Source organism: Cryphonectria parasitica (assembly GCF_011745365.1).
Source record: "Cryphonectria parasitica EP155 unplaced genomic scaffold M406scaffold_4, whole genome shotgun sequence".
In the NCBI taxonomy this organism is placed as follows: domain Eukaryota; kingdom Fungi; phylum Ascomycota; class Sordariomycetes; order Diaporthales; family Cryphonectriaceae; genus Cryphonectria; species Cryphonectria parasitica.
Window position 1 is genome coordinate 2,539,629 of NW_024468912.1, and position 26,917 is coordinate 2,566,545.

Sequence of the window (26,917 nt, forward strand, 5' to 3'; positions counted from 1 at the left end):
GAAGTATGAATAATATAAAAGAATATCTTATCAAATGAAAAAGCTATTTAGCAAGCGAAAACTTATAAGAATTACAGAAGAATATTGAAAATGCTTAGAAAAAGATAGCTGAATATTGGAAAAAGAAAGCTAATACTTAAAACAATCGCTCCGCCCTGAACCAAGATCCAGAGGCTTCAGAGATCTTGCTCTCCAGGAAATCCAACTAATCCACTACTGCATTCCCTACATCTACAGAATTCCAATCAAAATCTCTAGAGGAAGAACTCTCAGGAGCAATAACAGGCTCTGCGGAAACTATAGCCTGCATCTCAGTAGCTACACGCTCGCACTTCTCCTCCTCCAGGCCCTTATTCACCAGCTTTATCCCCTTCTTCTGAAGAAAGCATTGCTGCTTTTTCAGCTATGATAAATAAGCTAGTAACTCATTCATACAAGCTTGAAGTTCTAACAACTGTGTCAGGGCCGATTGTGCCAGCAAGGATCAGAGCCAGCTGAATTACGGATGACTAAGCAATATGCGGCTATAAAGCGGCTTTCTAGCCACGTCAGCACTGCTGAGCAGAACTTAGCTCCTTAGGCCTCAATGTTATTCTGGTTGTATGCCCCTGAAAGAGAGAAAGACCTCGCCACATTGCCTTTGCAACCTTTCCACCTGACAGTTTGAGGCCTGGCCCTTTTAAAGGAGGCAATCCGGCGAGGCTTTCTATCTTTTTTTTTTCTTCTCTAGGAGCAGCGCTAACACTGAGCAGGAGCAGAGCAAACGATCAGACCACTATTCTTTTCGAACCTTCGAGCCTTTGACCTTCGAGCTTTTAACCTTCGAGCCTTTGACCTTCGAGCCTTTAACCTTCGAGCCTTTGACCTTCGAGCCTTCGATTTTCGAGCTTTCGAGCCTTGAATACAGCGAGCAAGCAGTGCCGAGCAAGCAGTATGCAAGCAGCGTGCAAGAAGCGTTCAGAAGAGATTCAGAGCATTCGAGTCGCTAAGCTAGAGCAAACAGCGAGCAAGCAGTATGCAAGCAGCGTGCGAGAAGCGTTCAGAAGAGATTCAGAGCATTCGAGTCGCTAAGCTAGAGCAAACAGCGAGCAAGCAGTATGCAAGCAGCGTGCGAGAAGCGTTCAGAAGAGATTCAGAGCATTCGAGTCGCTAAGCTAGAGCAAACAGCGAGCAAGCAGTATGCAAGCAGCGTGCGAGAAGCGTTCAGAAGAGATTCAGAGCATTCGAGTCGCTAAGCTAGAGCAAACAGCAAGCAAGCAGTATGCAAGCAGCGTGCAAGAAGCGTTCAGAAGAGATTCAGAGCATTCGAGTCGCTAAGCTAGAGCAAACAGCGAGCAAGCAGTATGCAAGCAGCGTGCGAGAAGCGTTCAGAAGAGATTCAGAGCATTCGAGTTGCTAAGCTAGAGCAAACAGCGAGCAAGCAGTATGCAAGCAGCGTACGAGAAGCGTTCAGAAGAGATTCAGAGCATTCGAGTCGCTAAGCTAGGGCAAACAGCGAGCAAGCAGTATGCAAGCAGCGTACGAGAAGCGTTCAGAAGAGATTCAGAGCATTCGAGTTGCTAAGCTAGAGCAAACAGCGAGCAAGCAGTATGCAAGCAGCGTGCAAGAAGCGTTCAGAAGAGATTCAGAGCATTCGAGTCGCTAAGCTAGGGCAAACAGCGAGCAAGCAGTATGCAAGCAGCGTACGAGAAGCGTTCAGAAGAGATTCAGAGCATTCGAGTTGCTAAGCTAGGGCAAACAGCGAGCAAGCAGTATGCAAGCAGCGTACGAGAAGCGTTCAGAAGAGATTCAGAGCATTCGAGTCGCTAAGCTAGAGCAAACAGCGAGCAAGCAGTGTGCAAGCAGCGTGCGAGAAGCGTTCAGAAGAGATTCAGAGCATTCGAGTCGCTAAGCTAGAGCAAACAGCGAGCAAGCAGTATGCAAGCAGCGTACGAGAAGCGTTCAGAAGAGATTCAGAGCATTCGAGTTGCTAAGCTAGAACAAAGTGTGCTCTTCGCTATTCGAGCGAGAAAGCAGAGTGAGCAAGCAGTAGATCTGAGTATCTTCTGTTTTCGAGAGTGTGTTCTTCGCTATTCGAGCGAGAGAGCAGAGTGAGCAAGCAGTAGATCTGAGTATCTTCTGTTTTCGAGAGTGTGTTCTTCGCTATTCGAGCGAGAGAGCAGAGTGAGCAAGCAGTAGATCTGAGTATCTTCTGTTTTCGAGAGTGTGCTCTTCGCTATTTGAGCGAGAGCGCAGAGCTGAAGCGGAGTGTCCGCTTGGCAACTGAAGTTGCTTGGGTATTAGGTTGCAAACCAATTACCCTTCTGCACCTAGCGGTGGAGCGAAGCGTGGCAACGGCTTCAGAGTTGCTAGAGAGCAACTCTCAAGACGGAAAGCTATAATTATCCGTTATAGCTGCAGAGACGCTGTCCTGGATGCTGGGCTCCTTGGCTGCAAACCAAGTCCCTGGTGGAAGGCTTGCAACCTACATCAAACAGCTTTAAGTTCTGAAGAGTGCCTGGATAAAGCGCTGAGGGAGCAGCGACTGAGCAGCGTATATAGCGCGGGTATTGCACTCGGAAGACTTACGTCTGGAATGTGATTAAAAAGAGATTTTTTTTTCACAGGCTTCGGGGACGAAGCCAGAAGAGAAGGAGGGAGATGGTTGAGAAGCCTTGAGAGGCCTGAGGCACTGAGAGATCTTGAGAAGCTTTGAGAAGCCTGAGACTCTGAGAGGCTTTGAGAAGCCTGAGGCACTGAGAGACCTTGAGTGGCTTAGAAGCCTGAGGCACTGAGAGATCTTGAGAAGCTTTGAGAGGCCTGAGGCACTGAGAGATCTTGAGAGGCTTTGAGAAACCTGAGGCACTGAGAGATCTTGAGAAGCCTTGAGAGGCCTGAGGCACTGAGAGACCTTGAGTGGCTTAGAAGCCTGAAGCACTGAGAGATCTTGAGAAGCCTTGAGAGGCCTGAAGCACTGAGAGATCTTGAGAGGCCTTGAGAAACCTGAGGCACTGAGAGACCTTGAGAAGCCTTGAGAGGCCTGAGGCACTGAGGGACCTTGAGAGGCCTTGAGAAGCCTGAGGCACTGGGAGATCTTGAGAGGCTTTGAGAAACCTGAAGCACTGAGGGATCTTGAGAAGCTTTGAGAAGCCTGAAGCACTGAGAGATCTTAAGAGCCTGAAGCATTGAGAAGGCGTAGGAGCAGCTAGGAAGCAGCGAAAGCCTGGAAGCAGCGAAAGCCTGGAAGCAACGGAAGCCTGGGAGCAACGGAAGCCTGGGAGCAACGGAAGCCTGGAAGCAACGAAAGCTTGGAAGCCTCAAAGGCCTTGAGGACAAGGCCTGATAAGGGGGGACAATCTGTCAGGGCCGATTGTGCCAGCAAGGATCAGAGCCAGCTGAATTACGGATGACTAAGCAATATGCGGCTATAAAGCGGCTTTCTAGCCACGTCAGCACTGCTGAGCAGAACTTAGCTCCTTAGGCCTCAATGTTATTCTGGTTGTATACCCCTGAAAGAGAGAAAGACCTCGCCACATTGCCTTTGCAACCTTTCCACCTGACAAACTGCTTCTTCTTCTCAAGCTTATATTTATTAATATAGATTAATTTATTAGTAATTCGGAATACTAAGGAGAAAAGTTTTAATTAACAAAGAAAAATATTTAGAAGGAAATACTAATAAGAAGAAACAAGTATGCAATTCGCATTGCAGGAATAATTCTGCTTGATACATTGCAAATAATTCTTTATCTTATTTATTATCTTATACAATACTCCTTCTTCCAAATACAAAGAATACAGCATCATTTCATATTTGTTAGATTTAATATAACTGAAATATTCCTAATGAGCAAAGCTCTTCTTAGAAAGAATAGAAAAAGAAGATTTACTAATACAAGAATTTAAGGTTCTGTTTAATATCTTGATTAGGAAAATATAATTATGCATGCAGAGAACTTACTGAATACTTACAGAAGATCATTGAAAATAATAACTAATAGGAGGGAGATGATATTATAATTCATCTAATATGCAGATCACGAAAACAGATCATAAGCAAACAAGAACTAGATATCATAACTTAACATCAGATAACCTACAAGAATTATATAACCCAGGATTAGAGTTACAAGCTAATCAATCAGAAGAGCTTACTTATGCTTACTAAGCCTCAGTGAGCACTACTGAGCAGCAGTAAGCTTTAGTAAGCACTACTGAGCAACAGTAAGCCTCAGTAAGCATCAGCGAGCTATACTGAAGAGCTGGATATATAATCACACATTCATTACCATTAGACAGATCATTATATATAGCTCTTCAGTTATCAATCTAAGTATCAGATTACTCTCTACTCTAATAGCCCCAAAGGCAGTGAATACTTGCATCGCTTACTGAGACTTGTACGGTTCCGTATTCAGGAACTTGGCACTTTGATACTGCTCTTGTTAGCATAAACCCCCTTTGTATACTTTGGGATCTTCGGATTGCTGCAGTGCTCATTACATTTATGCTAACAAGAGCAGTATCAAAATATCAAGTTCTTAAATACGAAACTATACAAGTTCTAAGAAGTAATGCAAGTATTCACTATCTTTAAAGCTATCAGAGTAAGAAAGTAATCTGATATTTAGATTAACAACTGAAGAGCTATATATCAAATCTATTTAAGGGTAAGGAATGTGTAGTTATATATTCAGCTCTTTAGTATGGATATGTTGGATAGCAGCATATTTAAGTTATCCTGTTAGCTCTGAATAGCATATATTCAGAGCTATTCTTTCTGATTGATTGTGCTTATAACCCTATCCCTGGGTTATGTAATCAATGCTTTGTCAGAATGTTGGATTCTTAATACCTGGTCCTTGTTGCTCGTGACCTGTTTCGTAACCTGCATGTTGAATGAGTCATAACATGCAGTATCTAAAGATCCTAGTATATATAAGAGATTTATACTAATAAGAGCAGTATTAAAGTAATAATTACTAGAATACAGAATAAGTATTATAATTTGTACAAGTACTATTTATTTGCTTTTAAAGCTATTCAAGTATATAATAGTTAAATACTTAGATTAATAATTGAAAAGCTATATTCTGATAATCTATTTAATAGTAATGAATATATCCTTATATATTCAGCTCTTCAGTATAGCTTATCTCGGATTACTAGCAATCTAAGTAATCCAGGCTTATTGGATCATCTAATGATCCAATGATTCATCCCTATTGTAGTTCTTATTCTGAATTATATAATCACTATTAGTTATTCAACATTGAGTTGTAACATCTGGCTCCTTGTTTAGCAAGCCCGTTCTGCAACCTGTATGTTGAATGGATTATAACACTCTTATTGCTGATAAAGATATAGTGTTGTGATGGCCAGGGTGGTAGTTCGTGAGACATGGAGTACAGTGAGTCAAGAGTTCTTATACATATAAAGGATATTACTCACTTTTCAAATTCTTTAGCTATAAAAAAACAATCAAGCATTCTTTTCTCTTCTTTTCAATTTTGAACTCTCTGAACAGGTCTAAGACAGATTTTTCACCCTGTTCTTGTGCTCGTATGGCCTTAGTTTGCTGTCCTCATCTGTACAGGCACGCTTGGGTTGCACGAGCTCTTGCCCATTGCTTCGGCAGCTGTTCGTTCCTTTCTTTCGAGGGCAACAGCGCCTTAGTTCTGATTCAATAGTAGAACTAAGTATTATACTGAATCTGTTTTTACTGAGCAGCAATAATTCTCTGCTGCTGCAGCTGCTGTTGCTTGAGCTGTTTAATATATTTCTAAAGCTGAAGAAACTGCTGAACCAGCTCATTTTGATAGATAAGCATATTATATAAGAACAAAGAGAGAATTGCAGAAGCTATCATATTTTCGTATTATTCAAATAGATAATACTAAACTATTCCTGAATAAGAGTTATTAAAATATAATAAATATACTGCAATATCCGAAAATCTTGAAATATATAAAGAGTTTATACTAATAAGAGCGATATTAAAGTAATATTTATTAAATATGAAAATATAATAAGTGATTCATACAAGTACTGATTATTCGCTTTTAGAGCTATTTAAATATATAGCAAATAAATACTTAGATTAATAATTAAAGAGCTATATTCTGATGATTTATTTAATAGTAATGAATATATTCTTATATATTTAGCTCTTCAATATAGCTCGCTTGGATAGCCTAGCTATCCCAGCTATTCATAGTATGAGGCTCGCTTGAATAGCTTAGCTATCCCAGCTATTCTATCTCCTTTATAACCTTAACCCTAGATTATGTAATCCTGTCTGTTGTTCAATGCTGAGTTGTGACACCTGGTCCTTTGTTGGCGGGGCCTGTCCTGTGACCTGCATGTTGGATGAGTTATAACAATATAGCTTTTCAGTCATCAATCTAAGTATTCATTTATTATATACTTGAATAGCTCCAAAGGCGGATGAAAGCATTTATATGGATTATTTGTTTATATTTCCGTATTTAGTTGGTTACTACTTTGATACTGCTCTTGTTAGCATAAATCCTTTGTGTACTTTAGGATCTTCGGATACTGCAGTGCATCATCACATAGTAGCTATCCTAATGATTCATGGTATAAGGCTCGTTTGGATCAGTAGCTATTCTAACGATTCTTGGTATGAGGCTCGTTTGGATCGGTGGCTATCCCAACGATCCTTCCTTCTTTATAACTCTAACTCTTGCTTATGTAATCCTGGTTAGCTGTCCGGTGTTGGGCTGCAGTACCTGGCTTCCTTGTTGGCGGAGCTTGTTCCGTAACCTGCATGTTGGATGGGTTATAACACTTGCATGCTAATTAACTATGCTTCTATTACTTTAAAAGACACCTCTGAAGCTTCATAGGATTATTTGCTGGTGAATGCAAGACTGCTCTTATCTAGGAGTAGAATTAGAGAGCATGAACTTGCTAATAGTAGTCTTAGTAGCTGCGATCATTGGTTTCAGTATCATGAAGGCATATCAGATATCGAATTTTCCAGTACATTGCTTCAATATCAGAAGGCAGCTTGGTGATAATGTATTATGAGCGGTAGTGGAAGATGCCACTGTACTATATAGATTAAAAGATCAGCCAATATTCGAAATCTGCTCAAATTTTCCTTCCAACCGTACATATAGCTTATGCCTGGACCACGAGTCATAACATAATGCCTCGAGTTTGTTCATAAATGTGAAGCAGTTCTGTTTCAAAGACTCGAGGACCATGTGGATCTACAAGAAAGTCTGGTCAGCTCTGGCTTATAGCAGAAAGCTCTTTGCTTCTTCACAGCAGCAAATTGTGAGTGTGATTTCTTCTGCTTCTTTCTGGATGAAGATCGGGAGATCTTCGTAGCCAGCCAGACTAGCTCTGGTTGATGGGAAGGAAGTTGATGCTCGTGGAATTCGTCAGCGCCCAGCGTCAGGCGACCCAACGCTGTCAATAGGAACTTTATGTGTCTGCTGCTCCCTGTAGCAGGACTGGAGGTGTTGAACAATCCCCGAATCGACCGCAGTAAGGTATAGTAAAGAGAGCTGTTGCACTTGTCCAGGGCATTGACAATAATGTGAATGGTATCCGACTCCACGTCCTCAGCAATGATCTTGGAGACACTCCAGACTGCAGAGCAAGAGTGAAAAGAGTTCGAGCCTTAGATCTCGAATACTCTTCGTATATGTCAGATCATGGCGCGATGGTGGTGGACAAACTGGGAGATGAGGCCTATGAGAATGGCTTTGGCGTCTTCTGACGTGACTTGATCGTTGCAAATGTATATGAAGATATTCCAGTATGTTTTCCCCAAGGTGCGGCCGCTGAAGAGTAAAGCATCGTCTTGCTCCAGCCTGGGTGACCTGTTAGCTAGAGAAGAGTATTTTCAGTAATTCAAAACCATGAAACAGACTAGGGATGAGTCGATATCCGTTGAAAAGTCACTTGGCAGGCTGTGGAAGTCTTTTTATATATAGTCGGCTACAGCCTTGTAAACCTTAGTCCTGCTCAGCACATTGCAGATATCTTGGTGATTCGCGCACAGGCATATACTATCTTCGTGGATAATGCCCACTATTGCATATATTGACCCACGATCTGAATACAGGTCAGATATAATCAAGGTTCTCACATCGATTTGCAGCTACTAAGACAGAGAGGGGGTCGTGTTAGCTCGGTTTCATAAGGAGACAGACATCATATCTCCAAGTCTATTTCAAGACGAGAATGCTGGCTCATGCAGTACATTGAAGCCGCAGTGTAAATGATCTTGGAGATCAGTTCTGATGATCCCAGGCTGTATTCCGGCCGAGACCTTGTTCGAACAGATCACGCTTGTTCTTGCCGTCCCCCTGGTTCGCAACTTCGCCCCCTTCGTGAGAGATTCCCACGAATGTTATGCCAGTGCTGGATCTCACCGCAGAGCCATATTCCTTATTGTCCAGATGGACAAGAACCAAGCCCTGTTCGGGGTTCGGAGCGTGCCTGGAGAAGCCAATTCAACAAGACATCATTACCTGCTTGCAAATGATACCACTGAGGCCCTGGCGGATAGAATCAATGGAGCCACGCCCTTATTGTAAAAGTCAGGGAAGCTAACAAAGAGGCAGAGTCAAGATCCCCCTCACAATACTGTTCCTGTGCCGTCACGAATGTCCCTTGAAGAATTTTGAAGCCCTCGTGAGAGCTTGATGGCGGAGAACGATGAAGTTAAACTCATATTGGAGGGATACCCATAGGTGTAGACTCGACAGCCAGGGATAAAGCTTGGGAGACTATCTCTAATTAACCCAGGCTGTCCCGTTCGGGGACGCCCAAGTCGTATAGGCATCTCTGCTCAGACCACGCACCGCCAGTGGTATTGTCGCGGCCTGATTGATCACCGCGACATTTGTCCTTTAAGTCCGTTCAGCATTGTTTGGACTGAAAGGCAAGTTCGAAAGACTTTGCCCGGGTTGTGAGCTGATCGTAATCCTGGTCATCTAGTAACAAGTGCTTCCTTCCGAAGAAGTAATGAGATGAGGATGCAAGCAGATACCTCGCAACAAGATCTAACCTTTCGTAAGAAGTGCATATTCGTGCGACTCCCACCCTATTCCAGAGGATCACCAGTTGTTCTGTTGTTGTCCGAAGCTTTAAACATCTTGGACTTGTTCCTCTATGTCGTAAACCAAGTTAATGTTAATACGCACAAAATGATATGAACTACTATTAATGCTTGACAACAAACGTCAGAAAACACGAGCTGCAGAGCTAGGACGCCATCTTACTGGTGGGTTTTTTTTTTGAATTAATTAATAAATAAAGACCCTTCCGTTCTTGGTTATTCCGCCTTTCTACATGTTCTAGCTCTGGACTAGGAATGGAGGAGAATACTTAACATGTTGAACCTGTGTGCCACGAAAGCTTGCAACAGGAAGAGGCTTGCATTCTCTGGAGCTCAGCTTGGTTGCGTGGTACGCCGCTCAAAAAATATTCCTCGCTTTGCCTCATCTGCGCAGACAAGCACCATTTTGCCACCGAGATGGAAAAGAAGCATGCGAGTTTAGCCAAACCCATATGATCTTGGAAGGCGTGGGAGACGATAAGACTGGGCGTTGGGTATTGATGCTAGAAAAAACAACAACTCCAAAAGAACAAAGCCTCACGGTCATTCTACAGAGGTTGGCGCACGAGGTCATGGCAGCAAGTATGTCATCAGAGAACCGCCTCCTCAAGCGTGGGAGGTATCAATTATGTTATCCACGTGAACACCGTTTGCCCGTATGGTACAGAGAACCCAAAGCAGAAACCGAATCCCAGAATTCATCACATCGCAGGCACAACCCAAAGCATTCCTGGTGCCGAGCCTTTCCCCGCCACTCCGCCGCGCGAGAACAGAAAACAATCGTGACGTGACATGAGTCGTAGGGTGTCTAACCACCGAAACCGTAGAGGGTACGGCCTTGTCGCTTCAAGGCGTAGACGACGTCGAGCGAGGTGACAGTCTTGCGCTTGGCGTGCTCAGTGTAGGTGACGGCATCACGGATGACACCCTCGAGGAAGGACTTGAGGACAGAGCGAGTCTCCTCGTAGATCACTGGCCGGTCATGTCAGCAATGTGTGCGACGGTCTGCTGTGTGGAGGACGCGTCGAGAGGGGAGAGGGCGACGCGCAGAGAAGACGAGGGCGCAACTTACTGGCAGAGATACGCTTGACACCACCACGACGAGCGAGACGGCGGATGGCGGGCTTTGTAATACCCTGGATGTTGTCACGAAGAATCTTGCGGTGACGCTTGGCACCACCCTTGCCGAGACCCTTGCCGCCCTTGCCACCTATATGGGACAATGTCAGTCATCGATTGAGGTCTCAATAGAGAAGAGGCTGGTAAGACTTACGTCCAGTCATGTTGATTGATGGGCGAGAGAAGAGATGATGTGTGTGTTTTAGAGTTGATGTGAAGCAGGAGGATTACCGCGATGGTAGATGGCAGAGGCTGTTTTGAATTGCAGATGTGATGTAGCAGAACGGGAACAAGCGCGGCTGAAAGTTGTTGTTGACGCGGGGAAGGAGAAAGGCATTAAGTAGGGAGGCCTGCTGCAGGGGCGGGTGCGCCAGATCACTCCACAGACTGGTGGACTGGGGGGCACCCAAGCAAGCCAAGAGCCAGGGGCCCAGAATCAGTACGCAACCTTTTCGCTTTTTCCCGCAGCCCTAGCCCACCTACCCTGGTTTAATTTGACCATGGGCACTAAAGACACCAGTTTTTTCTCACACATTTGTCCGGGTACATGGTTTTGACACGGGGTCAGGATTTGTTGTTGGCCAACTGAGGGTTCATAGTACGTGGAACAAAGTCCGTCATCTCGTCGCATTGCCTTCCGCCCTACCCCCCTATGTTGATACTTTTCATATGATTGATGTACGTGGTCGTGAGACATGCACGTGTACTTCTCTTCCTGGAAATAGCACCTGGACCTGACTGTACGAGTTGTCTATTGACACATGGTATCTGTAGCTTCAGGTATACATACACAGATCATAATCATCGTGGCGTAATGCAACCGCACTGCATGGTTGTGGGTAAAAGGAAGGGAGGGGGTGGGAACCTGGTGAAGGGAGCAACCACTTTGTTGCGCACCCCTGTGCGGGTTTGCCTTGCCTTGCCTTGCCGACTGCGTAACTGCGTCTGACTTTTTGCCCCTGCAAATCTCGTCCTTTGACCTTGACCTGGGTTGCAATGCCTGCTAGCGTGCTGTAAAGACTGATTGACTGACTGCCTCAAATCACTGAGCTTTTGACGTTCCCAGTTCTCGTCTGCTCAAACCAGGAAAGCGCAGTTGTGCCAAGAGCGCATACACCCAATCAAAAACCCGCTGGGCCTAGCCATCCCTGTCTCCTGGCCGCTCAAGCCCAGATTTCCCATCAAACTCGATTGCACCTTTTTCACAGGGCCTACCGGCTTTTGTGAACGCTGCACTGCCCTGTGACTTGCATTATTCTCCTACCCGAACCCCCGCCTAAAAATCACAACAACACACACACCCTAGCGTAAAAGCCACTCTAATCGGGAAAAGCACAGGCCATCCTGAAAAGGCGACAGCCACCCACACCCCAACCCAACGCTAATCTCTAAATCAGCACCACTGCAGATCAGCCACCAGCCAAACCTGCAGCCCGCCACTGGTACTTAAGACCCTTTCCCCCACCTCTTTCTGCCACCCGCGCTTTTTCCCTTCTACATCACTCAACTCCACCCATCACACCCACCAGTTGGCCATCAAGCCGATTGTTTTCCCCATCAAATCCATCACCCCCCACAACAACACCAACTTTTCTCATCGTCATCATCACTTTTCTGCATCATCACAATGGCTCGCACCAAGCAGACCGCCCGTAAGTCCACTGGTGGCAAGGCTCCCCGTAAGCAGCTCGCGTCCAAGGCTGCCCGCAAGTCCGCCCCCTCCACCGGAGGTGTCAAGAAGCCTCACCGCTACAAGCCTGGTACCGTCGCTCTGCGTGAGATCCGTCGCTACCAGAAGTCCACCGAGCTGCTCATCCGCAAGCTCCCCTTCCAGCGTCTGGTGAGTCTTCCCCTTCTCGTTCCTTCCTGGGACGATTTGTGTCGCGACTCTGCATCTTACTGACGCCTTCCACCCCAACAGGTCCGCGAGATTGCCCAGGACTTCAAGTCCGATCTCCGTTTCCAGTCGTCCGCCATCGGTGCGCTGCAGGAGTCCGTTGAGTCCTACCTTGTCTCCCTCTTCGAGGACACCAACCTGTGCGCCATCCACGCCAAGCGTGTCACCATCCAGTCTGTAAGTGTCTACCGCTCCACAATAGCACCCCTTGACGCGGCGCGCTCTGCGACTCAGTCATAACATTACTAACAACCTTACAGAAGGACATCCAGCTTGCCCGCCGCCTCCGTGGTGAGCGCAACTAAGCTGCCTAATGGGTGGTGCCTTTTCTGATTGCGCGGGTTTGGGACGGTTTACGATGATTTTTTCAGCAATGCTCGGTTGACGATGGTCATATCCACACGGGAAGGGTCTACATTGGCGTTCACGATGCGTTGCTTTCTGGTTGGGTTGTACATTAGATTCTGCAGCTAATGGGATGCTGCCCCGAACTGAACAAGGGAACTTTATGATCACAACCCCTCCGCTACTTGGCTCTTCCGCATGACGTGCTGTCTCTAAATGCTGTGCACTTCCTGCGCATCCAGCTTTGTAGTAGTTCCTGTGACGCGTGTTGAGTGGCGTTACTGACGGGATTTGTTGACGCGTTGCGGAATGTTACAGGCCAGCGTAAACATGACCACCGGCCTTCTGAAGTCATGGCACGCTCGTCCCTCCTGAGTATTCTCTGCCCGCTCCAAAGTTGCTGGGGCTCATTTCTCTAGGCTACAAGATCTCTTTGTCCTCATCGTCAACATCTTCGTTCTTCACCCACAACCACCCGCAATCTCTAAGTACTTATTATAGCTACACGCTACACGCTACCATCATGGTCCACGTTGTGCTTTATGGCCGACAAACGCGTGGCTGGCAGTTGTGTCCGCGGCAATCCAATGGATGTTGGGGAAAAAGGGGGGGGGGGGTTTACGGTTGGTTCTCGGCGCGAGCTGGCTGCTTTGATAGTTTGGCACTTTCTACGCTGCACGCGAGTTCAAGGGCAGAAGAAATGAGGAGATCAAAGTGGTGCGGCTGAAATTCAGCACCAGAAAGACTTTTCTATCCCAATGAAGATACTAATGAATTTGACCTATGATGGCTGACCAAATATCCTCTCGCCAAACGCCACTTGAAAAGAGGAACGACTGCAAAAGCAGGGATTCTCCCTCGTCAGCCTACTGCTCCATCTCGTCGTCTGCCCGCATGGGATCGTAGTGACTCATCGGTGCCTGCGTGAAAATGTCAAATGCCCCCGTCCCAACCTTGCCCAGCCTTCCCATGACCAGACGGCTGCTCGGCGTGCTGAGATCGTCCCAGTCACCGTCCAGCAGTGCGTCCTTGAGGAAAGCCAGCGTGGTCTCGAAACTCATCTTCGTAAAGGGGCTCACGTTGCCACGCAGCCCCATCCGGTTGAACGGCGAGAACCCTCCGCTCCTTGTCATATGGTCGCCGATCAGGTTCAGGTGTCGGTTGTCAACGCTGATGCCGTGCGATCCGAAGACGTTGCTCAACTCCTGAATGATACTGTTTCGGGCAGCTTCCACGCCGTATACTGCCAGAACAGCCGCGATATCGTTGGTCGAGATCTTGTTCGGGTTGATGTACTCGCCAAACCGCTGCATAGCCTGGAGATTAGCCCCCGCCGTGTGGACTACCGAGACCTCGACGTCCTCCCCGGTCCGCGCGTCTGTCATCTTCTCCTTCGCCACAAAGGTGCACTGCCCGATGCCCTGAATTTGCTGGATGAGTGTCTTGCGAACGGCATCCTCAACCAGGTTTAGCATCAAGATCTTCGGGATGTTGACGTCAAACTCTAGCTCGAACTCGCACCAGCTCCCGCTGAGCTCGCTGCAACGGAACTTGGTGACCTGCGGGTGCTTGCTTTTCACGCGTTGCTCACGCCCAAGGCTCTCTGCACCGCCAGCATCCTGTGATGTCTTGCTTTCATCCTCGCTGTCATGGCCACTGGGAGGTGGGCTCCCTTCGAATCCCTCATCCTCTTCTATATCGCCCTGAGTGGCCTCCTGCTCTAGACGACGTTGGATGGCATCATCGTCATCGTCATTGGGGCCATACGACGCGGCTTCGTTGCGGTTGGCCCGTTGCTTTGCATTTGTCGCGTCATCGTCCCCGTCGTCGTCGTCATCATCCTCGTCATCCCCGCCACTACGACCGCCCCCTTCACGATTTGGATCGGCCATTTCGATGGTTCCAGCCTTGACTCCAACTTCTGGCGTCGCCGCAGTGGCATTGTTGCTCTTTTTCTTGATCTCCTTTTTGATCATGGCTTGGAGCTGGCTTAAGAACTTCTTCTCGACTGTGTCGAGCACATCAGATATCTTGATGTTGTACGTCTCTTCATACTCGGACGCGGGGAAGAAGCGTAAGCGAATGAGAAAGATCTTGGCCAGAGGATAGCCGATGCCCTTCCCGACTCGTTCGCTGACGGTTGCGTTGTCCGTGACATGCGAGAGGGGAAGGACACTGATAGCCTTCGCAAACCTCTCGCCATCTGCCTCCGAAAGCTCTTCGTTCAGCACTAGCGTCATGGAGGGAGTCGAAATGTCCGCACTGGCCGTCATCAGAATTTCGCGCAATCGAGGAATACCAAGTGTCACGTTCTTTGCCGAGTGTCCAGCCAGATGAAAGGTGTTCAATGTCATCTGGGTGGACGGCTCGCCCACCGACTGTCCGGCAACGATACCAACCGCCTCGCCGGGCTCGACAAGAGACCTTAGATATTTGGCTGCGAATATTTTCTCCGCTTGTTTCCGAGGGAGCGCAGTGACTCCTGGTCCTTGGTATTTATCACCCTTCTCCTTCTTGTCCCTGACAAGACCGTCCTTATTCATCTTGATATAGTCGGACATGGCGTCGTAGAACTTTTCTGAGGTGGCAAACGCATGCCTCGCGGGGTTGACCACGCAGTTGACTGGTTCATCCGTGTTGGCGATATTGGCCTTTGACTTCTTGACGGCAAGCTTGTTCCTCTTGAAGAAGTCATCTTTATGGTCAAACAGTCCGAGGGCATTCGCCTCGGCGTAGTGTGTCTGCTCCATCTGAGACTCGAAATTGCGAAGAACGAAACCAAAGTTCGTGAGATATTTCTGTTTTGCGATGTCAAGGCCATCCTCACCGTAGAGAAATTGGACCAACGTGCCGTCGGAATCGCGGACAGAGCTGTCATACCCGACTGAGAGGCCCTCCATACCCTTGATGAGACATCTCTGGAGGTATCCAGATCGGGATGTCTTGACAGCCGTGTCAATCAGGCCTTCACGTCCGGCCATGTGATGGAAATAGTACTCCTGCGGCCGGATACCTGTCAAAAATCGATTGACGATGTAGCCACCTGCTCGGACGTTGGAGTCAAATGGACGGAAACTTGGCAGTGATTTACCGCTGACCATTACGGGCACACGGCGACCTTCCAGAACCTGTTGGCCGAGGTTGCACGAGATGAGATTGGCGTTAACCTGACTGCCTTTGGCACCAGAAGTGGTCATAGACTGCATCTGGTTCTTCGGAAATTGTTTTTCGAGCCCATTGGGTAGGCATGCCTCCGTAACCGCCGAGGAGATCAGACTATTGCCTTGGTTCATGAGTACGTCGAGCCCCTCCTGCTTGCTGTCATCCCTCAAAACTTCCTCAAGCCGGGCAAGTAATTCGGGGTCAGACGCCCCAGGCTGCTGCTTCTCTAGCGACACGTACTTGGCGGCGATGCGAAGGCCAATGTCGGACGCGGCGGCCAGCTTCTTCTTCCTGTTCTCCTCGCCTTCTTGCGTCAACCGCAGGTCATCCATCCCGCATGTGAACGCCCTCATGTTGAGGTAGCGCGTCAGCAGACGGCCCATGCTGCTGAGGAGCCTGCCAGCCACGGCTGGCCCATAAACTTCATGTACGGAATGGATGAAGCCACCAGAGCTGGGCCCAAGCTGAGATTTATCGAGGATGCCTGAGATAAAAACTCCATCATGGAATAAGACAGCAGCCTCATCTGAGCCCTGGCCCCAGCGTGCGGCTGGGATCTGTGTCTTTCCACTCATCCACAGATTACCGTAATTCGGTGGCTTGATGTTCTTGAGGATAGTCGTGATGACCTGTTTCCCCGTCCATCTGGCCACGGGTTTGAGAATTGCTGGGGCAATCAGCTCGATTCTCTCACCGAGAATATGGCCACTTTCAGGACGTAGGGCGCCGTAGATGAGCTGTTGGTACGACTGTCTGTCGAAGAATGTGTCCAGATTGCAGAGCGCTACCGACACAGACAAATGATCTTGAATCAAACCTCGAAGTGGCTTTCCCGCTGTTCCGGATATATACTGATGATCGGTATCAGCTAGCTGCAGTGCCTCAGCACGGGCCACTTCGTTTTGAGGGAAGTGCATATTCATCTCATCACCGTCAAAGTCAGCATTGTAGGTGTTGCAGTTGGCGTAGTGCATGCGAATTGTCTTTTCTCCTGGCAAAACCCTCACCCTGTGGCCCATTATGGACGGCTTGTGCAGGGTTGGTTGTCGGTTCATCAGAACCACGTCGCCATTAGCGAGATGGCGGTGGACCTTCTTATTTCTCAGACCGCTGGAGGTTGTATTCGTCGGGGCCAGGAGCTGATTTGCGAGGGCGACACGGTCCTCCATCGACTTGTTGCGCAGGTTGATCGTCTGGCCGTTCTCGTTCTCAATGGCTGAAGCACCAGGCCACTTTTCCACGCCATTTATAACAGCCTGTTGCATGTCCTTGAAATTATGACTCGTCACGGGCTCAGGGAAGGTCAACTTGCGAGCGAAAACCGGAGGAACGCCGATCTCGTTGGTCTCAATGTTGGGATCCGGAGAAATGACACTGCGTGCGGCATAATTGACTCTCTTCCCCATCATGTTCTTCCGGAACAGACCCTCTTTCTTCTCGAGCTTCTGTTTGATGCCCTCCTCATTCCTCTTGGCGGCAGCTCCTTGAACCGGATTGAGATTGCGGTCTATTAGGGAATTGACGGCCTCCTGGAGTTCCGTCCAGGCCTCATGGAGCTGTGTCATGCTCCTGGGCCCCCTCAATGATGGATCGACATTGGTGCCTCTCAATTGGTCCTGAATTTGCCTGTAGATCGATGCCAGCTTGGCTGACGCCCTGATGATCATCTTGTAGAGGTTGTTCTGCTGGGCCTCGGCAATCTGCGAGTCACCAGTCCTAGCCTCCGGGCGGAAGCGGTTGGGCGGGATAAGAATGCTCTCCAGGAAAAACATATCGGAAGATAAGGCGGTGGTGACCTTTGACCGAGGTTGCTTGCAGTACACCAGTGACAGGACCTCTTGTTCCTTATCGAACAGTCTTGCCAGCCTCCACCGCACCTCTGCCGGGGAGAGGTAGCGCTGGGCAGGCGAATCGTCGCCTCGCGTCAGTTTTGTGACCTTAGTGTGGGGAACAACAAGGCCATCCTCGTCGAGGGCATCGCCGCTGCCCTCGTCAGAAGCGCCTCCCTCGCCATCCGAAGATGAGAGATCGGCGATACCCTCGTCCAAGTCGTAGTCACTGTTCTTGTCCGCCTTCTTTTTGGACTGGACGGGTATTGCCTGCCTGCGCTTGAAGCCACCCTGAGCCATCTTGGCCTGCTCCTTTGGCGATAGGGCCTTCTCAAAAATCTTGACGGATCGATCCTTGCGATAGGTAGGGGTGACGCCCTGACAGGATGCACACACCCGCGTCTTGACGATGTCCTTGAAAAATTCAGCCACCGTGGCGGTGCGAAGTTCAGCGGCACCCTCATGCTTCCGGCGTGCCAAGCCGGATGGGTGGCTCTGTAGGATGCGACGAACGTAGGCATCGCGCGCCCTCATAATACCATCGGCTGTTCCGTCTTGGTCCTCTGAGTCGGAGCCGGCAGCGACATAGTCCTGGGGCACGCCTGGCAGGTCGAGGCCGTAGAGGTTCTCTCCTATGGCCTCGACCATCCTTGCCTCATGGAGCAGGCCGTATTGAAGAAGACGGAGGATGCAGGTGTAGCGGTGAATGTCCCTCCTAGGCAGACGGAAGCCATCACAGTATACACATTGTGCTCGCACCAGGCGGAGGACCTGGTCCATGAAGGTAGGATGATACACTGGGACGGGAAGGTCGATGTGGCCGGGATGACCGGGACAAGACTGTTGGCCTAGGTTACAAGTCGTACAGCTGCGGAGCAGCAGACAGGTCAGCATGTGTCGTGAGAACGGCAGTGAAAGGACGTTTGATGGGGGATTGAGTTCTTCTACCTACATGGAGTCTCCCCAAGAACCAAGGGCTGGATCGTACAGTCCCCCACGGACAGGGTTCAAGAGGGTATCGAAGGTGCTGTCATTCTCGATCTTTTTGACCGAGATCGCGTGAATCTCATCCTTGGTGAGAAATGTGAACTCGACCCGGTCGACCGAGGACGAGACAGGTTGGGAGATATTCATGATGGCATAACCCTTGCGCCGTGGTAGCCTCTGGAGGTTGACTTGCAGTCGATTGTCCACACACTATCGCCCTTGCGCCTCGCAGTCGACTTGTGGCGAGAAGTCTTCTAGTCACGATGTTATGTGATGGGAGGTGGACGGCGAATTCAGTCAAGATTTCCTTGGCCCATGACCGTGAGGAGGGGAGTAACTTTCATTGGAGTACTGCTACATACGAAGAGACAGAAAAATTTGGCGGAGAGAGGCGGCAGAATATTTTCTGACCGGGAAGCTACTACAGACAGGGGGTGGGTGGGTTGGTGCCCCATAGCAGATGATCCCTGCCATGTGATACTGCAAAAGAATTGCCCCCAAAACTAAAGTACTTACCGCCTACGCGCTGTGCTGCAACTGCTGTGTACTATGGTCATATACCTTATCCATACAACCAGCTATTCTGATTCTCCTACACCAGCCATCCACTCGTCCACGCGCCTGTCAAATACGATAACCAACTACTCCCTCCCCTTCTCACAAAACATCTTACAAGTTATATTGTTGTACACGGCCGTGCTGATCATACGTCATCTCCCATGCCGCCCTGTTGGCACCTCCTCTTAGCAACTTCACTGGCGACTTAGCGGTCGTGGCCGCTCAAACCAGCTCTGACCTCGTCGCCCGCCTCTCGCCCTGCTGCTTGACCCAAAGCCTGTTACCCTGCCAAACGCCGATCTCTTTCGACACAAAAACGATTACTCAAACAGACATGGATCGGAATCAGCCGAGCAACGGCCTTGGCCCCCGCCATGATGCTGCGTCGCGCGTCCAAAAGCCCGAATCTGCCGCCGACAGGATGGCCGCCCTCAAGGCACGTGTCGCAGCCGCCATCGGAACAAGCAAGGCGAAGGGCGGCCTGAATGTTGGGCTTCATCCGGCTCTTGAGGATCTCGGACAGTGGAAGCCTACCGCCGCCGCCAAGCCAGCCGATTCGAGACTTGCTATGGGCTCGGCAGGAAAGCTACACAGCGAACAGACACGTATTTCTGCCGGCAGCAGGACCTCTGCCTTTCTTAATGGCCAGGGCGGAGCGACCGGGGCGAATCCGTATCTTGAGACCGCCACACCGGGCGTTTCCGCCGGCAAACAGAGGATGCCACGCCAGCTCGCCTTCAACCAGAAGGGCAAATACATACAGCAAGCCAATGCCCTCCGAAGACAAGCCGCCCTCGAGGCGATGAAGAAAAGGATTGCCGAGCAGACGAGGAAGGCCGGTATCGATGAGGACTTGGGCGAGAAGAACTTCGTGGTTGAGGCGCCTCCAGAGATTGAGTGGTGGGATGAAGCTTTGGTCACGTCTTACGACACTCTAGATGATCCCAGCTCCCTCAAGATCCAGGGCGAGGACACCATCGTCACGAACCTCATACAGCACCCCGTGGCGCTGGAGCCCCCACAGGAACGCAATGCCCCCGCGCCGAAGCCTATGTATCTTACATCCAAGGAGCAGGCAAAGATTCGAAGGCAGAATCGGATGGCTGATCTCAAGGAGCAGCAGGCCAAGATCAGGCTTGGCCTCATCCCAGCACCCCCTCCCAAGGTTAAAAAGGGCAACCTGATGCGTGTTCTGGGTGAGGAGGCCGTTAAGGATCCGACGGCTGTCGAGGCCATGGTCAACCAGCAGATCGCGGAGAGGCACCAGAAGCACCTGCAGACGAATGAGGAGAGGAAGTTGACCAAGGAGCAGAAGCACGAAAAGCTGGCTGCCAACCAGGAGAAAGACGCCGCCAAAAGTCTCCACCTCCTCGTGTTCAAGATTGGAAGCCTCGCTAACGGACAGCACCGATTCAAGATCCAGAAGAATGCAGAGCAGCTGGCCCTCACTGGGATCTGCGTTATGCACCCTAGGTTCAACCTGATAGTTGCGGAGGGGGGACAGTGGAGCACTACAAAGTACAAGAAGCTCATGATGAACCGGATTGACTGGACAGAGAACGTGCCATCTCGAGATGCCAAGCAAGGTCAGCAGAGAGAGTGGCTCATGGCAGAGGATGACAAGGGCGGCCTCAAAGATATGACTTCGAACTATTGCAAACTCGTCTTTGAGGGCGAGGTCAAGACTAGGGCTTTCAAGCGTTGGACTTCAAAAGTTGCTGAGACGGACGCCGAAGCTCGTGATGCTCTGGCAAGGTCAAAGATGGACAACTTCTGGTCTACGGCACGGAGCATGCTCTAGGTTGACAGGGTGCATGACGACGCATGTTGTCCCCTGGCCTGGCACGGCATACTCGGAGGCATCTATTAGTGTCTGAGCTATCGAGCAGACTTTTGAACGGCAGCCCATTCACGATCACATGGCATAGAACCACAATCAAAGCCTCACAATTCGACAAGTAGTTTTCACTTGTCTGATGTTCTCGTAATTTGTCTCCTTCCTTACTTCGCTTAGTGAAGCGCACAGCACAACCAGTCTTCATACTTCTGTTGATCGCCTACAGGCGTAAGGTTCAGGACTTCGCCTCGTACCTTTCACGTATGTATCGACGAAATGCAATGCGTCGTGTTGATCCACTCAGAACTCGGGGTCGAGCTGCTGCTAGCAGTGCCTCCCTCTTACCAGGCCGGTCTTATCTCCTGCTAGTCTCCCGCCTCCTTTTGCTATGGTCATAGCAACAACGTAACGGACTGTTCTGGCTGTATTTACTCAAGAGAGTGAGCCGCCTTCAGGCAGCAGGTATGGAAGTCGAGGATCCCGATGGCGAGGAGGCTCCAACTTTTGGCCTAGATTTCCGTTGGCCGGGTCTCTCGAGCGCTTGCAGAAAGGGCTTGGGCAGGACGGCAAGCTGTCAGATCCTTATGTTGGACCCGAAGTTTCAAACGAAGGGTCCCATCACAGCAAGATGAAGGCTCACATTTGAATCCTGATATCGTCACAACCCGCCCCTGACCCCTCCCTTGTTCGTAGTGCTGCTGCAGGCGATGCCATAAAAGACGAGCCCGACTAAAGGAAGCATGTGTAACCAGCTCGGCCCCAAAATCCGACAAGATGATCATCAAGTGTTGTGGGCCAACAGACAACGCTGTCCGATTATGCAGCCGTTGAATTACCAACATTATCTTGCCACTCAGTACACGTGAACCACGCAAGTATGTATCACCTCGGGCCCGTGTGGCTGTCCTGTGATCGGATTGGCACTGTCACTTCGTGCGTCCTCGACATGAGTCTTCTAAAACATGCGTGGTGGGAGAACGGCCGAGGACTCGTGTGCAGGCTGGCTCCGCTTCACCATTCAGCGCTAAGTGTGAACTTGGTTGTGAAATTTTTTTGGTGTTGAGGGTGTTCCCGTTCAGATCAAGATGAGTGTCCATCAAAGACAACCCATATTTGTAGTTGGTAGGTGCCTCGAGTGTGCATGGCCGCTTGCGCACCTATCTGTTCCAAGGAGAGGCCGAACCCATTTCGCTCGATTCCTGTCCGCGTAATGACGGGACTGAGGTGTGCTGAGAGCCCAGAGGTGGTATTGCCAGGGGTGGAAGGTTTGGTAGTGGGAAAAGACCCCTCTCATCCTGGGCTTCTGCACGCAGGTCCATTGTCCCTATATCGAATCTTTTGTGACAGCCATCCGTCTTATGCCTAGAAACATTTCAAATAACAGAGCTGGCATTAGCATACTGTGTCTCTTTGTGTGAAATGGGTGCCTGTACTAGAGACTGGTCTCTGCTTACCTCTTGAGAGTATCTCTGCGGGCGAACATTCGTCCACAGTACTCACAGCCGTGTTTACGCTCCTTCATGTGCACACTCTGGTGGTGCCTCTGCAGATCCGTCTTGCGCACGAACCTTTTGTTGCAGTCTCCAACTTGACAGGGGAAGGGATACTCGCGCGTCTCGCGGTGTGTCTCCATGTGCGCCTTGAAGTTGTAGCTACGGCTGAAGAACTTGCCACACCCCTTGACGTCGCACTGAAAGTTGGCCTCTTCCTTGGTGGTCAGCTTCCTCGTGGTTCGCCTCTGCTGTTCGCTTATACGCGAGGCGACCCGCGCCCCGTGTCTTGGTGGCATCATGGCTGGCGAGTGGAGACCACCGGCATAGAGCTGCTCGGGGTCGCCTGGGTACTGGTCTGCCCTGGGCCATGGTGCCAAGGCGCCCTCCGGCGTATACCCACCAGCCGGCTCTGACTGCGCCAGGGACGAGGCTGGACCCATGTCAGCCGGAGGGTAGGAGGTGTGGGCGAGGCTGGGCGACGGATACTGCGAAGCGTCCACGCCGTGGCTGTAGTGGGCGGGCATGTCTTCTGGCCGCAATTTCGGACTTGGAGACCCCGAAATGGGAGGATACTGGTTGGGAGGCCTCGCGAGTGAGGGGACAGGCGACCGCGCGCCCTGCAACGTTGGTGGGGGGGAGTTTTGGCTTCGACCCGAGTAGACGTCGTTGGGATATGCAGCAGCAGATATGGGCCCATCATAGGAGGCGAAGTTGTCATATTCTGCGCTCAGGATGGTGGTCATAGACGCCGTGGTCAAGGCAGGATGGAGGACCGAAGCAGGACTCCATTCTGAGTGTGTCACTGCATCAAGCCGCGGACTTGAGACATCTGGAGTGAGGGTCGGCGCCATAGAGCAAGCCTCGTAAGCGGAGGAGATACCGTAGTGCTGCCCGATCAGGTCAGGAGATGGGTAATCAGAGGATGCCTCTGATGGGCAGTACGTCTTGGGCGTGGAAGCGGGTGATCGCGTCAGAGGCGGCGTCAGGTCCATGGCTCAAGCCGGAGGGGGGTTTTCTCGAGGAGGCGGATGAAGCGGACTAGATCTAGCCTCTCTTCCCTGCTGGCGGCGGCGGCGGTGGTGGTGATGATGATGATGATAATGACCACACCTCGGAAGTTCCGAGCAGCTCAGGTTCCTCTGTGGACTGCGGCTGGCTCAGAGAAGGCCGGTGCCTGCTGTATGGTGAGCCGTGTCAAGATGATGCTGAGGCCTGGTGATGTGACGTGTGGCGTGCCTCTGTCAGCGCCGGAAGAATAAAGAGAGAGAGGGAGGGACAGAGACTAGGTCATGGGAAAAGGTGCCTTGAAGACGGACTCTCTGGCAAGTACAGCGACGAAAAGGTGGCGCCCAAATAAGAGATATAGCCAGAAGACCAACGGCAGGTGGGGGGAAGGATGAGTCGATGCAACATCCACCAGGCAGATATACCCACCCCAGGGAGACTGAGCTACCCAGGCATGCGTCCAGGCCCAGGCCTAGGTTTGCAAGACGAGGCTGAAGTCGAGCAACAAGCCTGGGATACCGCAGAGTGGGGTGTGTGTCTATGGAAGCAACGCCGGAGGCCGACAGCAAGGCTGATAGCTTTCTGGTCCTGGCAAGACGAAGGAACAGAGGGGGAAGAGGTGGAGGCAGAGGGTAGAGGGTGAGCAAGTAGCAAGGGTTGTTCTCTCTCTTCCCTTTCAAGATGTGAGCTTAAAGCTATGGAAGGCACAATAGTTTGTACCGTACCATGCCCAACATGGGCCGTTGGGTCGAACCAACGTACATATCTGAGGTGGATCAGATGGACTCGAACATGGGTCGGGTCTCGTAGTGGACACTTGGGGGGGAGGTGGTGGTGTGGATGGGCTGAAGAAGGGGAAGATCAAAAAGAAGGGAAGGGGGGGGGGGAATAACAGCCAAAAAAGACTCCACCCAACCGAGCCAGTTGGGGCTTATGGTTGCATGTCATACTATTTACTACTATGTACATACGTACCATGCATAGTAAGTACATCATCTACAAGCTCCGACGTGGTTGGATGCTTATTCGTCCTGACAGCCGTTTTTGTCCCTGTAAGACGTTGAGAAAGAGTTAGAGTGGTGGGCTACACAGCATCATAGGGCTGGGTGTGGCTGCTGTCGAACACACACACACACACACACACACACAAAAGCGCACCAGAGCATGCCATGGTTCCAGTGCGTTGGATCAGCTCAGCCAGACAGGTCCCAAGAAAGAAAGGTAGGGGACGCAGGCAAGAAAGGGGGGGGGGGGCAGAGAGAAGGTGGGGTCCTCAAATAGGAGGACAGAGAGAGAGAGAGAGAGAGTCAAAACAGAAGAGACAGCTGGCATGGCATGGTATCTAGAGAAACCTGGTGGGTTAGTGGTGGGTTGGTTGGTGGGCGCGATGAGAGAATGATTGTATGTTGTAAGAAGTCTACAATCCTACGTAGCAGGTTGTCACAGCAGATTCCGGGCGGCAGTGCTCATCGAAGGATGCGATCCCCTGCTGGTGAGTTGGACTAGCCGTCTCTGGTTTAGGGCCCAAAAGGACCCCCGAACTTGTCTGCTTGTGCCAACCAATGGACCCTCGCCCTAGTCCATCACGAAGGATTCAAAACACTACATAGTATAAAGGGAAGGAGCAACGGTGGTGGACAAATTTTTTTTTCAAAAGAATTGAGAAGGCTAGAAAGAAGAAGAGGTGAGGGAGAGGGGGCCGGAAGGATGCCGAGGGCGGAGGAACTGAAGCTGGTGCTGTCAATGTGCCTTGCCCAACGTGACAATACGTGTATTATAGTACAGGACTGATAATACTACATAGTATACTTATACATTTGCTGCATATCATGTACACTATTTACTATATAGTATGTCCTTGCTCACTGGGTCTGGGCCAGGTGGCTGCTGGCAAGTCGACAGGGTCTCAGCCAACTACTACTCCAACTGTACACCGAATACAAAAGGCCACCATCCTACAGAGCCATACATTCTGCACATGTGTGGTAGCACATCGATGAACACAGCGTGATGGTCTGATTTTCCGATGTTTTGTCTGGCCAAGATACTGGTAGACTATTGTGTAACAGGTTGGCTACTGTAGTGTTGCTCGTGACATGCAACTTCGGCCCATCGTGGGTGCACCAGGACCAAGCACTCAGCTTCTGCACTATACCATGAATATTGCAGTATCCACTGCTCCTCTCTTGTCCCTGTCCATGCGGATCTCGCACGCTTTTCGGCCCCCCCCCCACCCCTTCTCTTCTATCGCTTTCTCAGCGCTGATCTCTTCGTATACCTCGTAAAGGTAGTCAGTCCTATGTTGTACAAGTTAGGATGTACCAATGGGGAGCTGTGTGTCTTTATCAGATGTAAGCAGGGCTGGTATGATATTATATGTTTAATACAAGTCGCTGTGCTGCGCGGCTACGTCTTTTCTATGTATAGTAGGTACTATGGAAAAAGAGAATAATAGCAAAGCTAGGCACCCAAACCTCACAATCATCACCGCACTGAGGTCGGATCAAAGACCCGGCGTCCCGGGACCCGGGAGTGTGGGTCCGTGACAGACCTTGTGGACTACCGGCATCGAGAAGAGCACGAGTGTCGCTGATGGCATTCTGCACGCTGCCCGCTCACTCAATATTGTCAGGACCAGGTTGTGTACAATTGCCAACTGACCCGGGAGAGAGATCCGCCCCTTGGAATAGCGTGACTTGGCCCACCTATCCCCGTGCAGTAGGCTCAGAGAAGAGCCCTGAAATTGTTAGGCACACCGCCAAACCTCTACAGAGCGCACACACCTGGCAGATTTGGACTGTGACAGGCCACCACTAAGGAAGCGCCAACCCTGCCAACCAGTGCTACCATAGTACTACCTGCTCTGTACAACTGGGGCATGGTGAGCAGTGGGAATGGGTCGTATGTAGAGAGACAGGCACCCCAATCCACTTGACTTCTCTGGCCTGGACAAGCCTGGATCCAGCGTGGCATGTCCAGGTCTGGGAGATCACCATCCCTTTTTCCTCTTCTCCTTTCCCTCTATGCACAGAAGCTGACCCATCTGCCTGTCCGTATCTACCGAGGAAGGTGGGTAAGAGATGATCAAATGGAATGTGAGGAGGTGGCGGGCGTGACTGCATAGCATAGGATTCGAGGCACGTGGGAGGGTAGCAATAGGATGGGGAAGCGGCTAACCGACGAACAGCATGGCGCTTGCAGTGAATCAATACATTCATACTTCAGTACTCTGGTAGTATTCTACCGTAGTACAGTCGTGTCATCCATGGTACGGAGGAGGGACCACAAGAGAAGAGGGGTATGTTCTAATCTTGGAATTGCTTGGCCCTCGAGAAATACAATATGGGGCGGTAAAGTGGAAGTAGAACAAATAGTACTACCGTTAGTCCCGACAGTAAGTTGTACTGTACGGCACTGTATTATCTGCACTGGCCTGTATTGGCTCTTCGACCACTTCAGCACGTGACACCGCGCCTAGCATCATCATAATTCACTCGACCCTTACGCCCCCTCCCCCCGAAAGCCATCAAGCATCACAAATCCAACACTGTAGAGTCGATAGTATCGAGAAACCAGGCGTCCCGGCTCTCTGTTTGCAAGCAGACA

General features: G+C 50.2%; 7 protein-coding genes across 7 annotated transcripts in view; 3 read left to right on the forward strand and 4 right to left on the reverse strand.

Annotated features, from left to right (window-relative positions):
• M406DRAFT_322154 (uncharacterized protein) overlaps nt 1-1,422 on the forward strand; it is a 42,938-nt gene extending 41,516 nt beyond the window's left edge. Inside the window, exon 2 of the mRNA XM_040919607.1 lies at nt 903-1,422. Coding sequence (XP_040776880.1) covers nt 903-1,071 — 169 coding nt within the window. The 3' untranslated portion in view covers nt 1,072-1,422. The remainder of the gene's footprint in view (nt 1-902) is intronic.
• Nucleotides 1,423-3,654: 2,232 nt separating this feature from the next.
• M406DRAFT_256818 (uncharacterized protein) lies at nt 3,655-3,807 on the reverse strand (the record flags this gene model as incomplete). Its single annotated transcript, XM_040917127.1, has 1 exon — nt 3,655-3,807. A coding segment is annotated over one exon (153 nt), but the record flags the coding sequence as incomplete, so codon positions are not given.
• A 5,856-nt stretch (nt 3,808-9,663) lies between these two features.
• M406DRAFT_356124 (histone-fold-containing protein) lies at nt 9,664-10,474 on the reverse strand. The gene is made up of 3 exons (XM_040923365.1): nt 10,353-10,474; nt 10,152-10,289; nt 9,664-10,051 (listed from the first exon to the last, which is right to left on the reverse strand). The coding sequence occupies exons 1-3, from the start codon at nt 10,360-10,362 to the stop codon at nt 9,888-9,890; spliced, it is 312 nt and encodes a 103-aa protein (XP_040776882.1). The 5' UTR covers nt 10,363-10,474; the 3' UTR covers nt 9,664-9,887.
• Nucleotides 10,475-11,713: 1,239 nt separating this feature from the next.
• hH3 (chromatin assembly and disassembly) lies at nt 11,714-12,614 on the forward strand. The gene is made up of 3 exons (XM_040924542.1): nt 11,714-12,038; nt 12,120-12,272; nt 12,356-12,614. Exons 1-3 carry the CDS (start codon nt 11,826-11,828, stop codon nt 12,398-12,400), a joined length of 411 nt encoding a protein of 136 aa, XP_040776883.1. The 5' UTR covers nt 11,714-11,825; the 3' UTR covers nt 12,401-12,614.
• A 529-nt stretch (nt 12,615-13,143) lies between these two features.
• On the reverse strand, nt 13,144-18,565 carry RPA190 (DNA-directed RNA polymerase activity protein; the record flags this gene model as incomplete). The annotated part of the gene is made up of 3 exons (XM_040926128.1): nt 13,144-15,906; nt 15,979-18,299; nt 18,384-18,565. The coding sequence occupies 3 exons, from the start codon at nt 18,563-18,565 to the stop codon at nt 13,307-13,309; spliced, it is 5,103 nt and encodes a 1,700-aa protein (XP_040776884.1).
• Nucleotides 18,566-19,397: 832 nt separating this feature from the next.
• On the forward strand, nt 19,398-20,948 carry M406DRAFT_290213 (Pre-mRNA-splicing factor 3; the record flags this gene model as incomplete). Its single annotated transcript, XM_040918892.1, has 1 exon — nt 19,398-20,948. One exon carries the CDS (start codon nt 19,398-19,400, stop codon nt 20,775-20,777), a length of 1,380 nt encoding a protein of 459 aa, XP_040776885.1. The 3' UTR covers nt 20,778-20,948.
• Nucleotides 20,949-21,897: 949 nt separating this feature from the next.
• On the reverse strand, nt 21,898-22,591 carry M406DRAFT_356135 (uncharacterized protein). The gene is made up of 2 exons (XM_040923366.1): nt 22,271-22,591; nt 21,898-22,178 (listed from the first exon to the last, which is right to left on the reverse strand). Exons 1-2 carry the CDS (start codon nt 22,444-22,446, stop codon nt 21,971-21,973), a joined length of 384 nt encoding a protein of 127 aa, XP_040776886.1. The 5' UTR covers nt 22,447-22,591; the 3' UTR covers nt 21,898-21,970.
• Nucleotides 22,592-26,917: the final 4,326 nt, after the last annotated feature.

Excerpts from the sequence above, each read along its gene's own strand:
- M406DRAFT_356124 (XM_040923365.1), bottom strand. Across the intron at positions 10,052-10,151 it reads TGTCAAGCGTATCTCTGCCA|TGATCTACGAGGAGACTCGC; the intron begins GTAAGTTGCGCC and ends ATGACCGGCCAG.
- hH3 (XM_040924542.1), top strand. The coding sequence starts at position 11,826 with ATGGCTCGCACCAAGCAGACCGCCCGTAAGTCCACTGGTGGCAAGGCT. Across the intron at positions 12,039-12,119 it reads AGCTCCCCTTCCAGCGTCTG|GTCCGCGAGATTGCCCAGGA; the intron begins GTGAGTCTTCCC and ends CCACCCCAACAG. Across the intron at positions 12,273-12,355 it reads AGCGTGTCACCATCCAGTCT|AAGGACATCCAGCTTGCCCG; the intron begins GTAAGTGTCTAC and ends ACAACCTTACAG.
- M406DRAFT_356135 (XM_040923366.1), bottom strand. The coding sequence starts at position 22,446 with ATGGAGACACACCGCGAGACGCGCGAGTATCCCTTCCCCTGTCAAGTT. Across the intron at positions 22,179-22,270 it reads GCCCGCAGAGATACTCTCAA|TAGGCATAAGACGGATGGCT; the intron begins GAGGTAAGCAGA and ends TTGAAATGTTTC.